Below are 20003 nucleotides of genomic sequence, written 5' to 3'. Positions count from 1 at the left end.
TGATCATGTGGATTTTTATCTATTTCTGTTAAAGTGGCGTTTTACGTTGATTGGTTTTTGTGTGTTGAACCGCTCTTGCATTCCTGGAATAAACCCCAGTCTGTTGTAGTAAATGATTAGTTTAACATGCTGATGGCCTTGGTTTTGCTAGTATTTGGTGCAGATTTCTGCATCTTGACTCATAAAGATTATTGGTTTGTAGTTTTCGTATATTGTCTGTGTCTGCCTTTCATATCAGAGTAACACTGACCTCGTAGAATGAAGTAGAAAGTGTTATCTACTTTTAATTTTTTGGAAGAATTTGAGTACAATTGGTGTTAAATCCTCTTCTAAATCTTGGGTAGAATTTACCAGTGACACCATCTGATTCTGGGCTTTTTTTGGGGGTGGGAGAGGAGATGGTTGGGTATTGATTGATTCCCACTAGTTGTTATAATTCTGTTCAAGTTTTCTGTTACTTTTTTAGTTAGTCTTGGTAGTTTGTGCTGTTTAGTATTCTGTCATTCTTTTGTTTTTGTAAAGTCATCAGTAATACAATGCTGGGCTTAGTCGCTCAGTGGTGTCTGACTTTGGGACCCCATGGACTTCAGCCCACCATGGGGATTCTCCAGGGAAGAATACTGGAGTGGGTTGCCATGCCACTCTCCAGGGATCAATCCGTTCAGGTCAGGTCAGTCACTCACTCATGTCCGACTCTTTGCAACCCCATGAATCGAAGCACGCCAGGCCTCCCTGTCCATCACCAACTTCCGGAGTTCACTCAAACTCATGTCCATCAATTCGGTGATGCCACCCAGCCATCTCATCCTCTGTCATCCCCTTCTCCTCCTGCCCCTAGTCCCTCCCAGCATCAGGGTCTTTTCCAGTGAGTCAACTCTTGGCGTGAGGTGGCCAAAGTATAGGAGTTTCAGCTTCATCATCAGTCCTTCCAATGAATATTCAGGACTGATTTCCTTTAGGATGGACTGGCTGGATCTCCTTGTAGTCCAAGGGACTCTCAAGAGTCTTCTCCAACACCACAGTTCAAAAGCATCAATTCTGTGCTCAGCCTTCTTCACAGTCCAACTCTCACATCCATACATGACCACTGGAAAAACCATAGCCTTAACTAGACAGACCTTTGTTGGCAAAGTAATGTCTCTGATTTTGAATATGCTAACTAGGTTGGTCATAACTTTTCTTCCAAGGAGTAAGCGTCTTTTAATTTCATGGCTTCAGTCACCATCTGCAGTGATTTTGGAGCCCCCCAAAAATAAAGTCTGACACAGTTTCCATTGTTTCCCCATCTATTTCCCATGAAGTGGATGGGACCAGATGCCATGATCTTCGTTTTCTGAATGTTGAGCTTTAAGCCAACTTTTTCACTCTCCTCTTTCACTTTCATTGAGGCTTTTTAGCTCCTCTTCACTTTCTGCCATAATGGTGGTGTCATCTGCATATCTGAGGTTATTGATATTTCTCCCGGCAATCTTGATTCCAGCTTGTGCTTGATCCAGCCCAACGTTTCTCATGATGTACTCTGCATAGAGGTTAAATAAGCAGGGTGACAATATACAGCCTTGACGTACTCCTTTTCCTATTTGGAACCAGTCTGTTGTTCCATGTCCAGTTCTCACTGTTGCTTCCTGACCTGCATATAGGTTTCTCAAGAGGCAGGTCAGGTGGTCTGGTATTCCCATCTCTTGAAGAATTTTCCACAGTTTATTGTGATCCACACAGTCAAAGGCTTTGGCATAGTCAATAAAGCAGAAATAGATGTTTTTCTGGAACGCTCTCGCTTCAGTAGTTCCCCATTATCTGTGTTTTTGCTTTCTGTGTGGTTTCAATTACCCACCATCAACTGTGTTCCAAAAATATTAAATGAAAAATTCCAGAAATAAAAAATTAATACATCTCAAACTATGAGCCCTTTCTGAGAATTGTGATGAAGTCTTGTGCTGTCTGGCCCACCCTCCCTGGCACGCGAGTCATCCCTTTGTCTGATTCATTCCCCCCATTGTTATTGTCTGCTCCGTCACTAAGGCGTGTCTGACTCTTGCGACCCTATGGACGGCAGCAGCCAGTCTTCCCTGTCCCTCACTATCTCCTGACTCTTGCGACCCTATGGACGGCAGCAGCCAGGCTTCCCTGTCCCTCACTATCTCCTGGAGCTTACTCAAATTCATGTTCGTTGAGTCGGTGATGCTATCTGACCGTCTCATCCTTTGCCGTCCCCTTCTCCTTTTTACCATCAGTCTTTCCCAGTATCAGTGTCTTTTCCAGTGAGTCAGCTTTTCACATCAGGTGGCCAAAGTATTGGAGCTTCAGCTTCAGCATCAGTCCTTCCAGTGAATATTCAGGGTTGATTTCCTTTAGGATTGACTGCTTTGATCTCCTTGCAGTCCAGGGGACTCTCAAGAGTCTTCTCCAGCACCACAACTCAAAGGCACCAGTTCCTCAGTGCTCACCCATTTGTCACTTGGTTACTTGGTTGTCAGACTAGCTGTCATGGTGTTGCAGTGCTTATGTTCAAATAACCCTTACTTTACTGTTTTCCCTGATAATGACCTCAAAGCACAAGAGTAGTGATGCTGGCAATTCAGACATGCCAAAGAGAAGCTGTAAAGTATTTCCTTTAAGTAAAGAGTTACTTAAAGTTCTTGGCTTAATAATCTTCAGTTACCAAAAAAAAAAATAATAATCTTCAGTTACCAAGATCTAGAGTTAAAAAAAAAGCATCTATCTATGAAATGGTGAAGAAGGAAAAAGAAATCTGTGCTGGTTTCACCATCATATCTCAAACTGCAAAAGTTACAGCCACAGTGTGTGCTAAACATGTGCTGTGTTAAGGTGGAAACCGCGTTACATTTGTGATGAAATCTTTTGGGAGAGAAACCACATTCACATAATTTTTACTGTCAGGTGAAGTCGATCAGTCGTGTCCGACTCTTTTCGACCCCATGGACTGTAGCCTACCAGGCTCTTCCATCCATGGGATTTTCCAGGCAAGAGTACTGGAGTGGGTTGCCATTTCCTCCAGAGGATCTTCCCGACCCAGGGATCGAACCCAAGTCTCCCACATTGGAGGCAGACGCTTTACTGTCTGAGCCACCAGGGAATTGTTATAACCTCTGTTTTATTATTAGCTATTATTAATATTACTGTGTCTAATCTGTAAACTAAACTTCATCATGGGTTGGTATGTATGCAGTCGGGGTGTGTGTGTGTGTCTGTATATATACAGGGTTCAGTACTGTCTGCAGTTTGAGGCATCCTGTGGGGGGATCTTGGAATTTATCCCCTACTGATGAAGTTGACTGCTGTATCTCCCTGTTATTTTAGTAGTTGAGTCTTCTCTCTTTTTTCCTTAGGCAGTCTATGTAAAGATTTGTCCATTTCCTTCGTCTTTTCGAGAAACGAACTTTTGGTTTCATTGATTTTTCTCTCTGATACTTTTCTATTTCCTATTTCTTTTATCTCCATCCTGATCTTTATCTCCTCCATTCTGCTAGCTCAGGAACTAGTTTGTTCTTCTTTTTCTGGTTCCTTATGATGTACAGCTAGGTGCTGGTTGGAGGTCTGCCTTCTTTTTTAATATGAGCATCTACAACTATAAATTTTCCTCTTGGCCCTGCTTTTGCTGCCCGCCCCCCCCCCCCGTAAATTTTGGTGTGTGTTGTGCTTTTATGTTTATTTGTCTCTTAAGCATTTTCTGATCTCTTGTGATTTCTTCTTTGACCATTGATTTTTAAGATTGTGTTTAGTTTCCACATTTGTGAGTTTTCCAGTTTGCCTTCTGTCACTGATTTCTCATTTCATTCCATTTTGATCAGAAAAGATGACTTTTATTCAGATTGTTGTGTGACCCAGCATGCGGCCTATCCTGGAGAATGCTCCGTGTGTTCCAGAATACCGTGTGCTCTGCTGCTGTTGGCTGGCGTGCTCTGTAGATAGTCTAGTCGGCCTTGGCTGGCTTACAGTGGTGTTCAGTCCTGTGTATTCTTACTGGTCTTCTGTGTAGACGCTCTGTTCATTATTTAAAGTAGGACATTGCAGTCATCAGCAGTTTCTACAGAACTGTTTATTTCTCCCTTCAGTTTGGTCAGGTTTTGCTTCATTTATCCTGGAGCTCTGTTAGGTCTCTGTGTGTTAGTCGCTCAGTTGTGTCTGATGATCTGCGACCCCATGGACTGTAGCCCGCAAAACTCCTCTGTCCATGGAATTCTGCAGGCAAGAATCCTGGAGTGGGTTGCCATGCCCTTCTCCAGGGGATCGTCCCAACCCAGGGATTGAACCCAGGTCTTCTGCATCGCAGACAGATTCTGTGGCATCTGAGCCACCAGGGAGGCCCCAAGGTCTGTGTGTATGTATATTTAATTGTCAGGTTTTCTTTCTGTAGTGAACCTCTTGTTGATAGGCAGCGTCCTTCTCTGTCTCTTGTAACCTTTTGTGACCTCGGCTATTTTGTCTGATACTAGTGTGGCCAGAGCAGCGCTCTCTTGCTCTCTGTTTGCATCTTTTTCCTTCCTTTCACTGCCAACCTGTTTTTGTCTATATCTAAAGTAAATCTTTTATAGACAACATATGGATGATCCTGATTTTTCCTAAGCCCTAAAGTACTTGGATTTAGCCTTGTCGTAGAAGGCTCAGGAAATGTACAACGATAAGCGCAGTAATCGCCACAGTCAGTTTTGTGCAGCTGTCTCCAGCGTCCCCCTCCTTGACAGCAGTTTCAGCGACAGCCAGCGTGTGGCCTCATTGCTCGTTTTCTACCACAGACCCTTAAGGGTGGGCGTCTGTTGCCATGGCATCCTGTAGGAGATACTGATGACCAGTAAGCTCATGCTCTCTGTCTGACTCCACCACGCAGCCTGTACTATGGGCAGAGCCCTCTCAACCTCCCTCAGCCCTGACTTGACTGGCGCTGGACACACAAGCATAGAAGAGTCCTGTGTGACCTGACACCAACACCTGCATTTGCTGTCCAAGGATGGGCTGAAACGGAAGGCATCTCACCAGGTCACAGGCTGGCTTGTTGGCCCTGCCCACTCTGAGAGTAGCCTCCTGCCCAGTGCTCCCTTGGCTAAAGAGAAAGGCTACTACCTGAAGAGTTTAGCACCCACTGGGGCTCTAGATCTCATCTCTGCCCAGGGTTGATGGTGCTAGGGTCGAATTGCTGCCCAGGTTCCAAACGTGGTGCCCAGTATACAGGAGGGTGCTCAGATGTGAGGGCCGCTCTCATGCATGCATGTCGCAGCCCTGAGGTCCAGCCCCAGCTGCAGAAGAAGTGTCCTTCACGATCTAGGGGACACGTACCGGCTCCAGAGTCTTGGGTTCAGGTTCAAGCCCCAATGGCCCACATTGTTTCCAGGGAATTGTGGGCAGCCCCCACCCGCCTGCTCACTGTTGAAGTGGCCGGGGAAGGAGAGGGACTTCGGACCTGATCCAGGTGAACAGCAGACTGCTCAGACCTTGGCTCCTTTGTTTCTCTCCACGGCGTTCCCCAGTATCCTCCAGAGCCCCCACAGACTGAGGAATTAGGGGACAGTCTTAGGGTCCAAAAGCACTTGCGAGTGGTTCTTGCAGGCAAAGCCCCAGCCCCATTGATCTGGGAAGACCTGGCTCTTCAGCCTCCAGAGAGGCCTCTGCACCTCTTCTGCCTGAGTTGCTCCCCAGCAGCCACCCCCTGCAGGGAGGTTGTTTCCAGCACTCAGATGGAGCCTTCACAGCATCTTCACGTGAATTACTGTTGTGGGTTCCAACCAAGCCCCAAAGCTGACACCAGATTAAATGTTAGTTGCTTTAAAGACAGTTGGCTGCGTCTCAGGCAGGCACTAACAGCGTTCTTATGCCGGCTGCACACCTGTGTGTCTGCACCGGGTGTCTCTTCACTGTAGGGCTTGCTCCCAGGAGCCCGTGTGCACACACAGTCAGCTGCCACGTCTCTGGCTGTGCAGATTCCCCTCCTTGTCACCTGTTAGCTGTGTCACCTTGAGTGGGGCCCAGGCCTCTGGAGCTTCGGTGTCAGCATCTACAGTGGGGGTCATAGAGCCTGCCTGGAGCAGTCAGAGGGGGATGGAACTGCATGCACGTGACGCAGCAGAGCAAAGCCCCACGAGGTCATCAGGTGACGCGCATGCTGACTGCTCCCACTTCAGGGTCCTGCCGCACGTGGCGGGAGCCTCAGGTGTCGTCAGCTCGTGGACTCTGCCTTGGACACAGGTGCGTGGCTGGGCCCCCGTGTGCAGTGCTGACCAGCCTGTGTCTTGTTTCTAGTTCAGGACCTCAAGGGTCTTGGCTACGAGAAGGGGAAGCCCGTGGGTCTGGTGGGTGTCACGGAGCTCTCAGATGCCCAGAAGAAGCAGCTGAAGGAGCAACAGGAGGTAAGGCCCGGGGGGCAGGGCAGGCAGGCCCCACGGGGCTGGTGGAGTGTTGTCTCCCACTCTGCCCGGTGGTGCAGTGCTCACAGTGTGTTCTTTCTGAGCCTCTGTGGTGCCAGGTGGACCCCACACTCAGGGGAGAGGCTCTTGGTTAGGTAGGTCCCCTGTCAATGGTGTGCCATCCCCCAAGGGCCCTCCCCAGCCCACAGTTGTGTCCAGAGCCCAGCCTTCTCATGCTGCCTGAACAGCCTCTGCCCCAAATGCTTCATGGCTGCTCCCCACTGCACCTGGGCTGGTCCCAACTGGATGGTCTCCATTTAAGTTTTCCTTACAGTTCCCTCTGGCACTCAATACAGAATAAGCCTGGCTGGTATGGGTGCCCTGAATGGTGTGGCAGCTGCCCAGGTGGTGCTGGGCACTGTTGGGGGGTAGGCTGGCTCACCGGGTGTCCTGTGGCCAGGACACAGACCACAGCTTGCCCAGGCCACCACCTCCAGGCTGGCAGCCGCATCACCTTGCCCTCGATCCCCCCAGGGCTCAGAAGCCCACGTCACCTTGCTCGGGCCATGGTTATAGTGCCCAGGATATTGCCGATTCTAGGCCAGCCTCTGGGAAAAACTAGAGAGAGGTCCTCCCTGCTCAAAACAGAGGTTCAGGAAACCCAGGGCACGTCCGGGCCCGCTGCTGTGCCTGCCCCAGGGGCGGGGAGGGAGCGCCCATCGTGCGCGGAAGCGGCGGGGCCGGGGGCGGGGCCTCGCTCACCGGTGTGTGCTGCCCGCAGATGCAGCAGATGTACGACATGATCATGCAGCACAAGCGCGCCATGCAGGACATGCAGCTGCTGTGGGAGAAGGCGCTGCAGCAGCACCAGCACGGCTACGACAGTGACGAGGAGGTGGACAGCGAGCTGGGCACCTGGGAGCACCAGCTGCGGCGCATGGAGATGGACAAGACTCGAGGTGGGCCGGGGGCCCGGGGCGGGGCGGGGCGGGCGCCGGGCGCAGTCCTGCCTTCAGGGCGCTGCGGGCGCCGGGGGCCCACTCAGCTGCCCAGCGGGCACGTGGAGGCGGCACGCTGCTGCGGGCGCCGGGGGCCCACTCAGCTGCCCAGGGGGCACGTGGAGGCGGCACGCTGCTGCGGGCGCCGGGGGCCCACTCAGCTGCCCAGAGGGCACGTGGAGGCGGCACGCTGCTGCGGGCGCCGGGGGCCCACTCAGCTGCCCAGGGGGCACGTGGAGGCGGCACGCTGCTGCGGGCGCCGGGGGCCCACTCAGCTGCCCAGCGGGCACGTGGAGGCGGCACGCTGCTGCGGGCGCCGGGGGCCCACTCAGCTGCCCAGCGGGCACGTGGAGGCGGCACGCTGCTGCGGGCGCCGGGGGCCCACTCAGCTGCCCAGGGGGCACGTGGAGGCGGCACGCTGCTGCGGGCGCCAGGGGCCCACTCAGCTGCCCAGGGGGCACGTGGAGGCGGCACGCTGCTGCGGGCGCCGGGGGCCCACTCAGCTGCCCAGGGGGCACGTGGAGGCGGCACGCTGGGCCCTCGGGCCGCCTGCCCAGCCTGTAAGGACGGGGGCAGTAAGGACGGGGGCAAGAGAGTTGGCCTCTTGTGCCTGTTTCTTCAGTGATAAGTGCGTGGTCCTCTGAGTGTCCCCTGGCGCTTGAACGCAGTACCCAGGAGGGCTGCGTGGGAGAGCAGGGGCTCATGTCAGCGTTTCAGCAGCTGCCTCATTCATCCCCCGTGGCCCCAGACTCCACCTGAGACTCACACTTGGACTGTGGGGCCATGACCCGCTCCTTCCTCCTCTCACCTTTACCCCATCTCTGGGCAGAATGGGCAGAGCAGCTGACAAAGATGGGCCGGGGCAAACACTTCATTGGGGACTTCCTGCCACCGGACGAGCTGGAGAAGTTCATGGAGACCTTCAAGGCCCTGAAGGTAACTGGGAAGAGCCCGGACTGCAGCCTCCTCCTGGGGCAGGCACCTGCGGTGCCCTCGGGCCCCCTGGCTCGCAGGGCACGTTGAGCCCTCTTCCAGGAGTGGCGTCTGCTTGTGACAGAGGCCATCTGTGTAGGACGTTAGTGAACAGCAGCTCAGTTGCCGCTTTAGAAACGCTTACCAGGGCTTTAGGGAAATGCTGCTTCCAGTGGAGCCAATTCAGTGCAGATTACAGGCAAGGCATTTCTCAGGCAGACACCCCCATGTATTAGGCTCCCCAGAATGAAAACATTCCTCCCGTGCTGCCTTGGTGCTCAAGAGGAGAGAGCTGATGTAGAACATTCCACGTCGGCTTTTGCGGGTTTTTGCAAAACTGCGTTGTAGCACATCGTCTTGTCAGTGAGGCGGTCGCCTTATTGATCATGGCCTCTTTTTAGCGCTCTGTGTAACACAGCTCCTGGAACATGAGCTTTGTCTTTGCTGATGAACCGTGGATCTTTCTCATGGTGGTCAAGGCCTGTGTGACCTGTCATCTTGCCCTTTTTTGACTTGGCCACCAGGGAACACAGCACTGCTTCTGGCCCTGGGGACCCTGACAGGAGGCAGCTTGATCTTTTCTCAAAGAGTCTGACGTGGTGGTGGGGAGGCAGAGGGGCAGGTGGTCCCAGAGGCCATGGGGTGGAGGGGGGTCCTGGGCCAGAGCTGGGATTGGGAGTGGCTACAGCCCCGGTGGATGACGGCCGCCTCCTCCCCTGCAGGAAGGCCGTGAGCCTGACTACTCAGAGTACAAGGAGTTCAAGCTGACGATCGAGAACATCGGCTACCAGATGCTGATGAAGATGGGCTGGAAGGAGGGGGACGGCCTGGGTTCGGAGGGACAGGGCATCAAGAACCCCGTCAACAAGTGAGTGTGGCCTCCAGTGCTGGGGCCAGGGGCAGAGGAAAATCCCCACGCAGAGACATAGGTCAGGGCTACAGACTCTGGTGGTGGGACTGCCTTGGGCTCTCTATCTTCTCAGAGTGCCAGCTGTGTCCCAGACAGGTGTTGCCCAGCCCGGCATACCCCCCACAGGGAGCTGCATTGGGGTGCTGCTGCTGAGCCCATCCAGGGCAAGTGAGGCCTCCCTGCCCGCAAGCTTAGGTCCCTCACCCCCTTTTCCGTTGGCCCCATCCTGCTCCCCTGCTCACCCCGCCCATTGCCCCAATGCAGGGGCACCACCACGGTAGATGGCGCTGGCTTTGGCATTGACCGGCCAGCCGAGCTCTCCAAGGAAGATGACGAATACGAGGCTTTCCGCAAGAGGATGATGCTGGCCTACCGCTTCCGTCCCAACCCCCTGGTGCGTGTGTCCCCGCCCCCATCTTGTTTCTGCTGGGTCACCACAGTTCCTCCCCTGGAGGGGTGGTGGTGCTGGTAAAGAAGTGTGTCTCCTTCCGCAGTCCAGCTAGGCTCACAGCAAAACCACCTCCCGCTTCTCCCCCTGTGTTCAAGTCTGACTCTCCTCCCCAAAGCTGCCCTCCCTCCTGGAGAATGTGAGCTCGCTGCTCCTGCTAGGTTCTGGATGGGAGGAACTGCTGTCTTCTGTTAGCATAATCACCTCCTGTTTTATCTTTCTTGCTTCCCACAGAACAACCCCAGACGGCCTTACTACTGAGTATTCTGGAGAAATGCACAAGTGTACTTTCCAAAAGACTGACCATCCCTGGACTGTGGAATGTTCCAGCCTGCATTTCTGCCCACCCTTCCCGTTGTTGCGAGTGTTGTGCTGTGTATTAAAACCCCAGAGCCTGCCTGCTGTGGCAGCCTGGTCTTGTCATCACCAGAAGCCCCTCCTGTTCCTTAGCAGCAGGGCCATGGTGGACAGGGGGGACAGGATGCACCTGTGAAGGCTGCCCAGTGCCCACAGAATCCTGGAAAATCACCTGGACCTTCGTGTGCCCCTGGGGTCCCCCATCAGCCTGGGTTGGAGTTGAGGAGAGGAATTTTGGAGGGGCGGCCAGCAGCTGAAGGAGACGTGGCTGCACCTAGGCTGAGGGCATAAGGGACCTTCTAGCCTGGCACTGCGCCACAGAGGGAGGCTCAGGAGGGCTCCCCAGGCAGGCCCAGTTCTCCCTCAGACCCACAAGGCAGGTGGACCCAGGGCACACCTGTGCCCCTCACCTCTCGACAGGTAGCACTGACAGGGCCTCCCGCCCACGCCGCATACAGCAGACCTGGCTGGAGATGCTGTAGCCCAAGCCATCCCGGCGGCCCTGCATCCTCGGAGTAGGGTGAGCATACAAGTCCCTGGGGCTCATGCCTCTGGGAGACAGCTTCCCGGACAGATACACTGGACTGGGACATCACGCACCTCCTGGAAGAGGGGAGGCTAGTGGGCAGCCCAGACCACGGTGTGTGCTGAGAGCTCACCCCATCTCCAGAGCTGGTGCCTCATGTTTGTGCAGAAATCACCTGGGGATCTTGAGTGAGCAACTTGGGCAAGGTCTCCAAAAATCTGTGAGCCTTGCTTGGAATATCAAGGCCTGGGCCACTGGGGGCCCCTACAACTCACCCCCCTGCCCCATACAGTGGATCCTGCTCAGCCGCTGTGAGCTCAAGGGGTCTGAGGACTCGAGCTGGCGGCAGGCTCCTGGGCCAGCCTGCAGTTGACGCAGCCGTTCAGCAAACAGCACTGACTGGTCCAGATGGACAGGGTCTGCCCTGGGCACCCACACTCTGCTGGGGCTGTGGCCATGAACCCCTAACACCATCTGGGGCTGATGAATGCTGTGAAGAGGAGCCGGGACCCGTGGGGGAGGTGGTCCAGGGAATGTCTCAGTGAGCGAGTCTGGGAATCTCAGCAGTAGCTCCCTGGGTGGAGTGGCATGCACTACCCTGCCTCCCCTCCGTGGACGCTGTTCCTGGGGCAAGGCAAGGGGGTGACATGCAGCCTGCCCTGGCAGCCAGAGTCCTGAGCAGAAGGGAGTAGTTCTGGGTGCCAGATTCCAGCCATGGGAACCCTGGAGCTTGGTCCCTAACACCTTGCTCTCCAGGCCAGGGTCACCCCTCCATTTAATGCTCAGTGACCAAAAGGATCACCAGACTCAGACCATGGACTTCAGCCCCAGCCATGGGGAGAGTTGGAAGAGGAGGCCTCCAAATGCCGGGTGGGTGTGTAGGCATCTCCCAGGTACGGGGTGTAAGACCAGACCCCTGGCCCTCCACAGGTAATAGGGGCTGGAGGGACCGGGTGAGCTGCCTGGAGGACAGGACACTGCAGCCTGCTTTAAGAGGTGGGGAAATAGGAGAGGGTCCATCTTGCAGACAGGAGAGGGGGCATGTAGGGAATTGAAACCACTAGAGTTGAGAAAGGTCAAGAAAGGAGGCTGGAGATTCAGGTCAGCGCAGAGGAACCTGAACTTCAAATCAAGGGAAACAGGCCCCTGAGGAAGGAAGGTTTTGAGTCAGTGGCCAAAGATCACCTTGTCACCCAGGCTCAGAGAAGGGACCCAGCTGGCCCATGGAGATGGGGCCCTGGCTGGGCCAGGAGCAGGGAGTAGGGGGTGTGAGGGTTAGAATTTTACCTCAGGGAATTCCCTGGTGGTCCAGCGGTTAAGATACGCACTTTCACAGCTGTGCCCCAAGTTCAGTCGCTGGTCAGGTAACTAAAGTCCCAAAGCCCTAATGGTGCAGCTCCCCCCTTCCCACCCCCCAAAAAGGAATCTAGGTTTCTTTGGTTGTCAGACAAGAATCAAGTGGGCACTGCTTACTCTACTTCCTGCTGCCACAAGCACCACATGGGCAAGAATCCGAGGCTAGTTGGAGGGGTTGATAGACAGCTGCTTCCTAATTTTCCCTCCATCCTGCAACCCCTCCCTGGGTTGCTTGCATTTCCCCCATGATGGAGCCCAGCCTCCTCCCGGCAGTCCAGAACCCTCCAAGCCCACCCCGCGTTGCTCTATGAACCTCCACCCCCGCCTCAGCCCTAGTGTCTCCCTTCTGCTGCTCAGCCCAAAGCTTGAGCTATTCTTCCTGCCAGGAACACCATCGTCAAACTCCTCACCATCCTTAGCCGCCCCTTCGGACCCGCCCACGTTAGCAGGTGTTCAGTATAGAAGGAAGAAACAGTAGAGAATCACGGAGCCCTTCAAGCTGTCACCAACCCTGGGCCCTGGCAGTCTGTCTTGAGATGCCCTCCCCCGCCCCCTCCCCCAGGGGCCCAGTCAAAACGTCACACCTAGGCACGTGTTTAAATTTGAGGCCATCGCATGAAAACTCAAATCCCAGGGCACTAAAGGGAACTTTGCACCCAGGCGGGTAAGTTTCTCTTGTCAGTGCGCAGAAACGCAGAATCAGTACCCACTGGATCCTAGGGAAGTTGCTGGCTGAGGACCTCCAGGACGCAGAAATGGAAGCATCCTGAGGAATTGTGTTCTAATTAGCATTAGCAGAAAACGAAACTGGCTGGGCGGCAGGCTTTGCCCTTAGGGACCGCCCCGAGTCAGTCCGGCGAGGCTATCAATGGAGGGGAGGGGCCGCTGGGAGAGGGAGGGGCCTCCGAGGCTCCCCGGGAGCTCGCGGGGCAATCACAGCGGTGGGGGGTTGGGGGTGTGGGGTGGAGGGGGCGACCTTTGCGCCAGGCGGGGCCGAGTCTGGCTGGGTCCCTGGCACCTCGGCGCCCAGAGGCGCAGCCACGCAGGAACCGAGCCGGGGTCCCGGCGCCGCCGCTATGGACATCCCGCCCCTGGCGGGCAAGATCGCACTTCTGTCGCTGGGCGCCCTCCCGTTGTCCTTCGCGCTCAACTACGTCTCGGTGCTCTCGTAGTGCGTGCGGGAAGGGACTGGCGAGGCGGCCTCTGGGGCGGCAGGGCCGGGTTGGGGTGTGAGGGTGCGAAGCGGGCGGCATGCGGATGCACGGGCTCCCCTGAGCCGAGCGGCCCCGCGCCGCTGGCCTGGGGGAGAAGGGGGCTGGGTCAGGAGACCCCTCGCTTCCAACCGGAAACACCCTTCCCGCCGGCTGGAGCAGTCTGGTGGAGCTGGGGGCGCTCCTGGGACGTTTGGGGCCTGGGGGGAGGGACTTTGAGAAACAGAACCCCTAACAAGGCAGGGTTTTGGAAGGTTTCTGGAGTTTTCCCAGGGATGTGCCCAGCACAGACTCCAAAGTCGCCAAGGGTCAAAGTATTGTCCCAGATAAGGCCCCAGTGACCCGGCTCTTGCCACACACAAGTTCTGCTGCGCTATCCCTACCAGACAGTTTCTCCATCGCCTGTCTGACACTTTCTTTCTCTTCAGGGGCTGGCTGGCCCACCCTGTACACAGCCTCAGTTTCCCCTACATGCCTCCACCTCCCCTGTCCCTATCACCTAACCCCAGGCCTCAACCCTGCGGATCCAGCCACTGAATACCAGCCATCCACCAATCCCTCATACCCCCAAAGCCAACACAGACAATGGGGTAGAAGGAATCTTGACTGCGGAGTTGGCTCCTTGGGTACAAATTCCTGGTTCCACCCTCCTGGAACCCAAGTGAGCCAGGTTGCCCCCAGGAGCCTTGGTTTCTTCATTGTGTAATGAACATAATCCTAGACTCATTCCATAGCTACAGTCAAGGATTATGAACTGTGTGCCAGAACGCTGTTGTGGTCTCAGCTAATTACTATAATTGTCATTGTTGGTTGGATGGGGCAAGAATGGGGATCCTAAGGGGTCGGGGGAAGGTCGGGATCTGGAGAGAGTGTAAGGGGAGAACATGTGACCTTGGATATGTCTCCCACACTCTCTGGGCCTTCCTTGATTTGCCAGGTTTTAAGGGCTGCCCAGAGACCTGGCTTCTATTATCTCTGCAGGTGGTTGGCGTGTCTTATCAGGTTGATAGAAGCAGATCAGGGCGGGGTGGGGTGGGGGTGATGGAAACATTTGGACTTTATCTGGGAGGAGTCAGGAGCTTCAGACAATGAGGTGTACAGAGCTAAGCTCTAGAGAGCCTTTGGTGGTTGTGAGCACTGGAACTGACCACAGAGGGTCTTGGAATTGTTGAATGAATAAGCAAGCTGACACCGGTCAGCAGGTGACCGGATAAATCACATCGTCAGAAGGGGCTGACAGAAATTCCCTCTGTACCTGGAAGAGGAGCAATGTAGATGGGCCACGAAGGATGAATAGGACTTTGCCGAGTGGAAAGACTTTTGGAAGGAGTTAGGGGGTGGGGCATGAGGATGAGATGGTTGGATGGCATCACCGACTCAATGGACATGAGTCTGAGCAAGCTCTGGGAGTTGGTGACGGACAGGGAAGCCCGGTGTGCTGCAGTCCATGGGGTCGCAAACAGTCAGACATGACTGAGCAACTGAACTAAACTGTAGCCTGGTGCTGGGAAATGGGAGTTTCAGGGAATGGCTTTCCTTGATGGACAGGAGCTTCAGCCTGGTCACCTGGAGCTTCCTGGTGTCTGCTCTGCCCCAGGGTGCAATAGGGTCTCAAAATGGGCCTGGCCTCCCTGACTTGGTTTTTCATCTCCACAGCCCCCTGGGGGTGGTGTTGATGAGCACCCTGATCTTGGGTCTGCTCTCCTTGGCAATATACAGCTTGTCCCGAAGTGACGTCTATTATGACCCACTGTATGCTGGTGAGTTGGTGGGAGGGTCCTGGGGAAGAGACCTGTTTGGGCAGGGGCTTCCTGCATCAAACTGGCAGTCCTTGAAGGGCCTTCATCAGACTGGAGAACCTCAGAGAGACTGGAGACCCCCTGTTGACTGGGGAATCTCAGGGGGCCTCCCCCTTCTGACTTGGGGCTCCTGAGTGCCAGAACGGTGCCTTTCTCATCAACCTGTGGGCACCTTTAAGTCAAGGACTGTGCCTGCCTATGAGGAAGGGTCGTGGGTCATGTGATTTGTGGGGTTGGGCCTGGGAGCGGTTTTGCAAACTGAGTCCCCAGCAAGAGCTCTCAGGCCCCGCCCACACCTAATCTCTGCCCCGCCCACACCTAATCTCTGCCCCGCCCCCGCACTGCCGATGCCCCGCCGGCTCTCCCCGTAGTCTTCGCGGTCTTCGCCTTCACATCCGTGGTGGACCTCCTTATTGCTCTCCAGGAAGACGGCTACATGGCGGGTTTCATGGCGTTCTACACCAAGGAGGTATGTCGGGAGCGGTCTGGGATGCCCGCAGTCCTACTGCCTGTCTGAGCCCCACACCTGCCCCTGCAGGGTGAGCCGTACCTGCGCACGGCACACGGAGTTTTCATCTGCTACTGGGATGGCATCGTCCACTACCTCCTCTACCTGGCCATGACTGGTGCCATCCGTAAAAGGTGCGCGAGGCGGGACCCTGGGAAGGAGGCGGAGTTCTTAGGTGGGAGGTCCCAGGCCAGGGTGAAGCCAGAAGTGTGTGTAGGGGAATCAGGATGTCCCTCTAGGGCTTAGACAGGGGTGGCTAGGAGAAGGATTCAGGGAACGTCACAGGCGTCTGTGGTGGTGGATTCTCTTCCTTTGTGTCACCCCGTACCTGGGCAGCCACTGCTATCCTTGGACATAGGGTCTGACTGTTCATTCCCTCATTCAACTCCCTGTTGTCCCTTCTGTCTTGGGTGAAACTGAAGGGGTCCAGACCTGGGGAGCCCAGACTGGTCTCTGGACCCTGACCCTCTGAGACTGGGGGACAGGTATCTACAGGTTACTCCTCCATCTCCCACCCAGGAAGAGTTACCGGAACCTTGGACTCTACTGGCTGGGATCCTTCATCATGAGCATCCTAGTGTTCCTCCCAGGAAACATCCTTGGTAAGGACTTGGCTCTGCGGAATCCTGTCTCCCTGGGCTGGGTCACTGCCCCGCATCTGGAAGTCGGGCCCCACGGGGTCCTCCATACATTTTCCAGTGTCTGCAGAGGGCAGCCCCCAACCCCCGCCAACTGCATGCCTCTCCATTCAAGTCGGCAGACTTTCCCCACATCTCTCCCATTTTCCTCTTGGAGGAATGGAAGCACATTCCACTTCTTCCCCAGCTAGTGGTCCCTGACCCCAGGGACTTAGCCCAGAATGCTCTTGACATGAGAAGGGAATCTGAAAATGGATCCAGAGGGCAGACTGACAGCTTTGTAGGTAGGTCTTGGGAGACAGAGCAGAGAAGGCAGCCAGGGATGTGGGGATGGCTGTGAAAGAGGAATATCCAGGGTGTTTCCAGGGTTAAGTGAAGTGTAGGACCTGTGTCCCGAAGGGAAATTGAGGAAGGCCAGGCTGAGGAGCCTGGTCATCATCTTACAAGTGCTGGAGAGTCAGAGGTGTTAGGGCTGAGCTAGGATGGCATTTGTGACTCAACAGCTTCCAGCCAGGGGCTCTGACGTGGCCCTGCCAAAGGGTCCAGCCAGGCCTGGGAGATCCTCGCTTCGTGACACCTGTCTCTCCTACCATGGCAGGCAAATACAGCTCAGAGATCAGGCCTACATTTTTCCTCACCATTCCTTTCTTGCTGGTCCCATGCTGGGCTGGCTTGAGGGTCTTCAACCAGACCCAGGTGCCAACCTGCTGCACTCCCAACATGGTGAGTCCCTTGCCCCCAGGTCAGCCTTGTCCCAAATGCCTGAATGTTCCCTATTTGGGTTGCTTCTCGCCAAAGACATTATCTGCTTGGAAAGATCTCCTTGGTGATTAGGGAAGAAGGGACGAGCCTTCACTGAGTGCCTGTTGGATACCAGACTTCTCATGCTATTTCTCATGGGGCAGGTGGAGGAGGACCAAAGAAAGGGCCTTCTGCGGCGCCCAGTTGACCTGGCCCTCATCATCTACCTCATCTTTGCTGCATTCTTCACCCTCTTTCGGGGCCTGGTGAGTCTGCACTGGCCAGCCTACTTGCCTGCAGTCCCCTCCCCTCCCTTCTTTAACTTCTTTCTCCAGTGCAGAAAAAGGCCACTGCTGTCCCACCTCATCATCCAGGGAAGTTTACTGAGTCTAATCTGAGTGTTCCATCACAAAGTCCCATTCCCTGTAGCCTTCTCCCCAGCTCAAGTACCTGTGGATTCTCAGAGGAGAAAACCAAGGCTGGGGCAGGCCAGAGCAGGGGGTGTGGGACCCTCCCAGGAGAGTGGGGGAATATCCCTATGGGAGGGATGTTTGAGGCTGTCGGTTTGTCTGCGGGCCCTAGGTGGTGCTGGACTGCCCCATGGATGCCTGCTTTGTCTACATCTATCAGTATGAACCATACCTGAGAGACCCCGTGACTTATCCAAAGGTGCAGGTGAGAGGGCAGGTGGGAGGAGGGGGCCACGGCCCTGCTGTGGTTAGGGATCTGCTGGCCCCTTTGATGAAGGTGCCAAAACAACACAAGTCAAACTGGCTGAAGCTCAAATGGAATTTATTGTCCTGCCAAAAACGTACAGAGGGGGTCTTCAGGTACGGCTGGATCCAGGAGCTCAAAGCTACTCTATCTCCGGGCTCTGCTTTCTTTGCATGTGTTCCACCCCCAGGTGGTGCCCTTGTGGTATATCAGAGACAGCCTTGGGTGTCTCCAGGCTCCCATTCTCCCTATTTAGCCCCCTCAGAGGAGACTGAGCCCTGAAGTTCTCAGTGCTTACGTGTAAGTCTTGAGTAGGCTCTGATTGGCCGAGTTTAAGTCACATGCTCATAGCTGATTATTATGGCCAGGGGGCTGGGACGTTCTGATTGATCAGGCCAGGGTCACATGCTACATATAGAGGGAGGTGGGTGGGCTCAGTGCATGAGAAACCCGAGGGAAAGAAAGGAGTCATTTCCACAAGGGTGGGATATACAGTGAACCCCTATCTTGGCGGAGTCTGAGGCTGGCCAGATCCTCCTGGGGGCCACCACCTGAGGGGCATCAGGAGACCTAACTGAGCAGCTACTCATTCCATCAGTTGTGCGCCCCCCAGATGCTGGTGAATATGTTTTATGTGCTGCCTTTCTATGGCCTGGCCATCTATGCCCTCATCTTTCCTGGATGCTCCTGGCTGCCTGACTGGGCCTTGGTATTTGCTGGAGCCATTGGCCAGGTGAGGTGGGGTGGGGTGGGGTGGGTTGGGGTGTGTTGGGCCGGTGCTTAGGAAAGAAAGTCTCTGGGCTGCTCATCAATTGCCTTTGTGCTCACCTTGGGTGATGCCAGGCCCTTGACAGCCTCCCAGGATTTCCTAGTGTTGGAAAGAAAAATGGGCCAGACACAGATACCCCATCCCATGAGGTCAGAACTGAACAGAGTGGGTACAGAGGCTGAGAGGGATTCCAGAGGGGCAGAGTTCTTAAAAGAGGGGGCATGGGTTTCGATGTATGGGTATGAATTCTTTAGGCAGGGAAAAGCATTCCAGGAATGGGAACAGCACAAAGAAATGCACGCCATAACGTGAGTAAAGGCAGCGGCGAGATAAATTGATAGCAAGATGCTAAGGGCTTTGAAATCTGGGCTTGGGAGCTTGTGCTGAGAACAATGGGGAGCCATAGAAGGTGTCTGAGCAGTGGAGGGTTCAGAGCTGGGGGCATGTTTCTGGGTTTCTGATGGGAAGTGATAAAGGCTGGACCCTGGCCAGGGCAGTGGGGTCAGGAGGACCTTGATTAGATGTATTATTATTTTATCTATTACAGGTAGAATTGAGAGGATTTGCGTCAAGGCTGCCTAGGGTGGGGAAGACCAGGAGGAGGGGCCAGACTCAGGTCAGAGAGATGGGGTGAAGGGTCCAGCAGACAGAGCTTAGATGGTTCTGGTTAGGCAGCTGGGCAGAGGCTCACAGATAAATGGGTAAGAATAGACAGGACATGTGGGGCGCAGGGATGTTTAGAGACATAGGGACTGAAGAGACAGGTGGGTCGGCAGGACCAGAGAGATAAGGATGAAGAACTTTTGGGTTCCCCATGGTGGGATGCTGGCGATGCTGGAACTCGTCCTCTGGTCTGTGACATCCATCCTCCCTTTCTGGCCGCCAGGCACAGTTCTCACACATGGGGGCCTCCATGCACCTGCGCACGCCCTTCACCTACCGTGTGCCTGAGGATGCCTGGGCCAGCTTCTTCGTGTGTAACCTACTGTATGCGCTGGGCCCCCACTTGCTGGCCTTCCGCTGCCTGTGGCGCCCTGCCTTCTTCCTACGCCCACCTCCTGGGCCCCCAGCCCACCATGAGAAGCAGCACTGAGGGGGCTGTGGGACCCCCCAAGACTCAGTTTACATGCCCAGCCAGCCCTGTCCTTGGAAGGGTGGGTTGGGCTCTTTTAGAGACAGGAGGTGTGTTTCTGGGTGCCTTCAGTTCTGGCTATGGTGACTTCAGGCCAGTGGGTGGGATGGGGGTGCCCAAGGCCCAGGTGTTCCAGCAGCAAGGGCCGCAGGCATGCTCAGCTGTCACCTCACCCAAACTCCACATGGGCACCTTCCCTATCCATTATTCCCCGCAATGGATCCTTTTAGTAAAAGTCCTTCTGATGCATAAAATGTTGCTCTGAATGTTTCATGGGGCAAGGGACTCTCTTCTCAGAACCCACCAGGGCCCACTCATCACTGCCAGCTTAACTCACAGGAGCTAAGGTGCTGGACAAGAGAAGTTGGCCTCTGGTTGGTATGCACAGCTCCATCTTCCAGATGGGGAACAACAAGGCTCCTAGAGGACTGGAGACTCGTCTGAGGTCACAATCAGGAGAGAAGAGTCCAAACTCTAAGCTCCACCAAGAAATGATAATAACTGACAGTGTGACACAGTTATTAATCACCTACTGTATACCAGGCCAATGACCAACCTCACACTA

At 55.0% G+C, this 20003-nt stretch overlaps 2 protein-coding genes across 5 annotated transcripts in view; both read left to right on the top strand.

Annotated features, from left to right (window-relative positions):
• SUGP1 (SURP and G-patch domain containing 1) overlaps positions 1 to 10119 on the top strand; it is a 33015-nt gene extending 22896 nt beyond the window's left edge. The window contains exons 9-14 of the mRNA XM_018051489.1: positions 6256 to 6362; positions 7141 to 7318; positions 8187 to 8293; positions 9052 to 9197; positions 9504 to 9633; positions 9922 to 10119. Of these exons, the coding sequence (XP_017906978.1) occupies positions 6256 to 6362; positions 7141 to 7318; positions 8187 to 8293; positions 9052 to 9197; positions 9504 to 9633; positions 9922 to 9948 (695 nt within the window). The 3' untranslated portion in view covers positions 9949 to 10119. The remainder of the gene's footprint in view (positions 1 to 6255; positions 6363 to 7140; positions 7319 to 8186; positions 8294 to 9051; positions 9198 to 9503; positions 9634 to 9921) is intronic.
• On the top strand, positions 12905 to 19692 carry TM6SF2 (transmembrane 6 superfamily member 2). Of its 4 annotated transcripts, none has more exons than XM_018051488.1 (10): positions 12905 to 13097; positions 14794 to 14897; positions 15308 to 15405; positions 15475 to 15578; positions 15964 to 16046; positions 16681 to 16805; positions 16988 to 17089; positions 17406 to 17498; positions 18151 to 18270; positions 19193 to 19692. In XM_018051488.1, the coding sequence occupies exons 1-10, from the start codon at positions 13003 to 13005 to the stop codon at positions 19397 to 19399; spliced, it is 1131 nt and encodes a 376-aa protein (XP_017906977.1). In that variant the 5' UTR covers positions 12905 to 13002; the 3' UTR covers positions 19400 to 19692. The 4 variants fall into 4 exon arrangements, with proteins under 4 accessions (XP_017906977.1, XP_017906976.1, XP_005682142.2 ...); XM_018051487.1 differs by having other exon boundaries at positions 18136 to 18270; XM_005682085.3 differs by lacking the exon at positions 12905 to 13097 and having other exon boundaries at positions 14557 to 14897.

This window comes from Capra hircus, chromosome 7 (genome assembly GCF_001704415.2).
Source record: "Capra hircus breed San Clemente chromosome 7, ASM170441v1, whole genome shotgun sequence".
Classification (NCBI taxonomy): Eukaryota; Metazoa; Chordata; class Mammalia; order Artiodactyla; family Bovidae; genus Capra; species Capra hircus.
The sequence above is the reverse complement of the archived record's forward strand: the minus strand, read 5'-3'. Positions and strand labels throughout refer to the sequence as shown.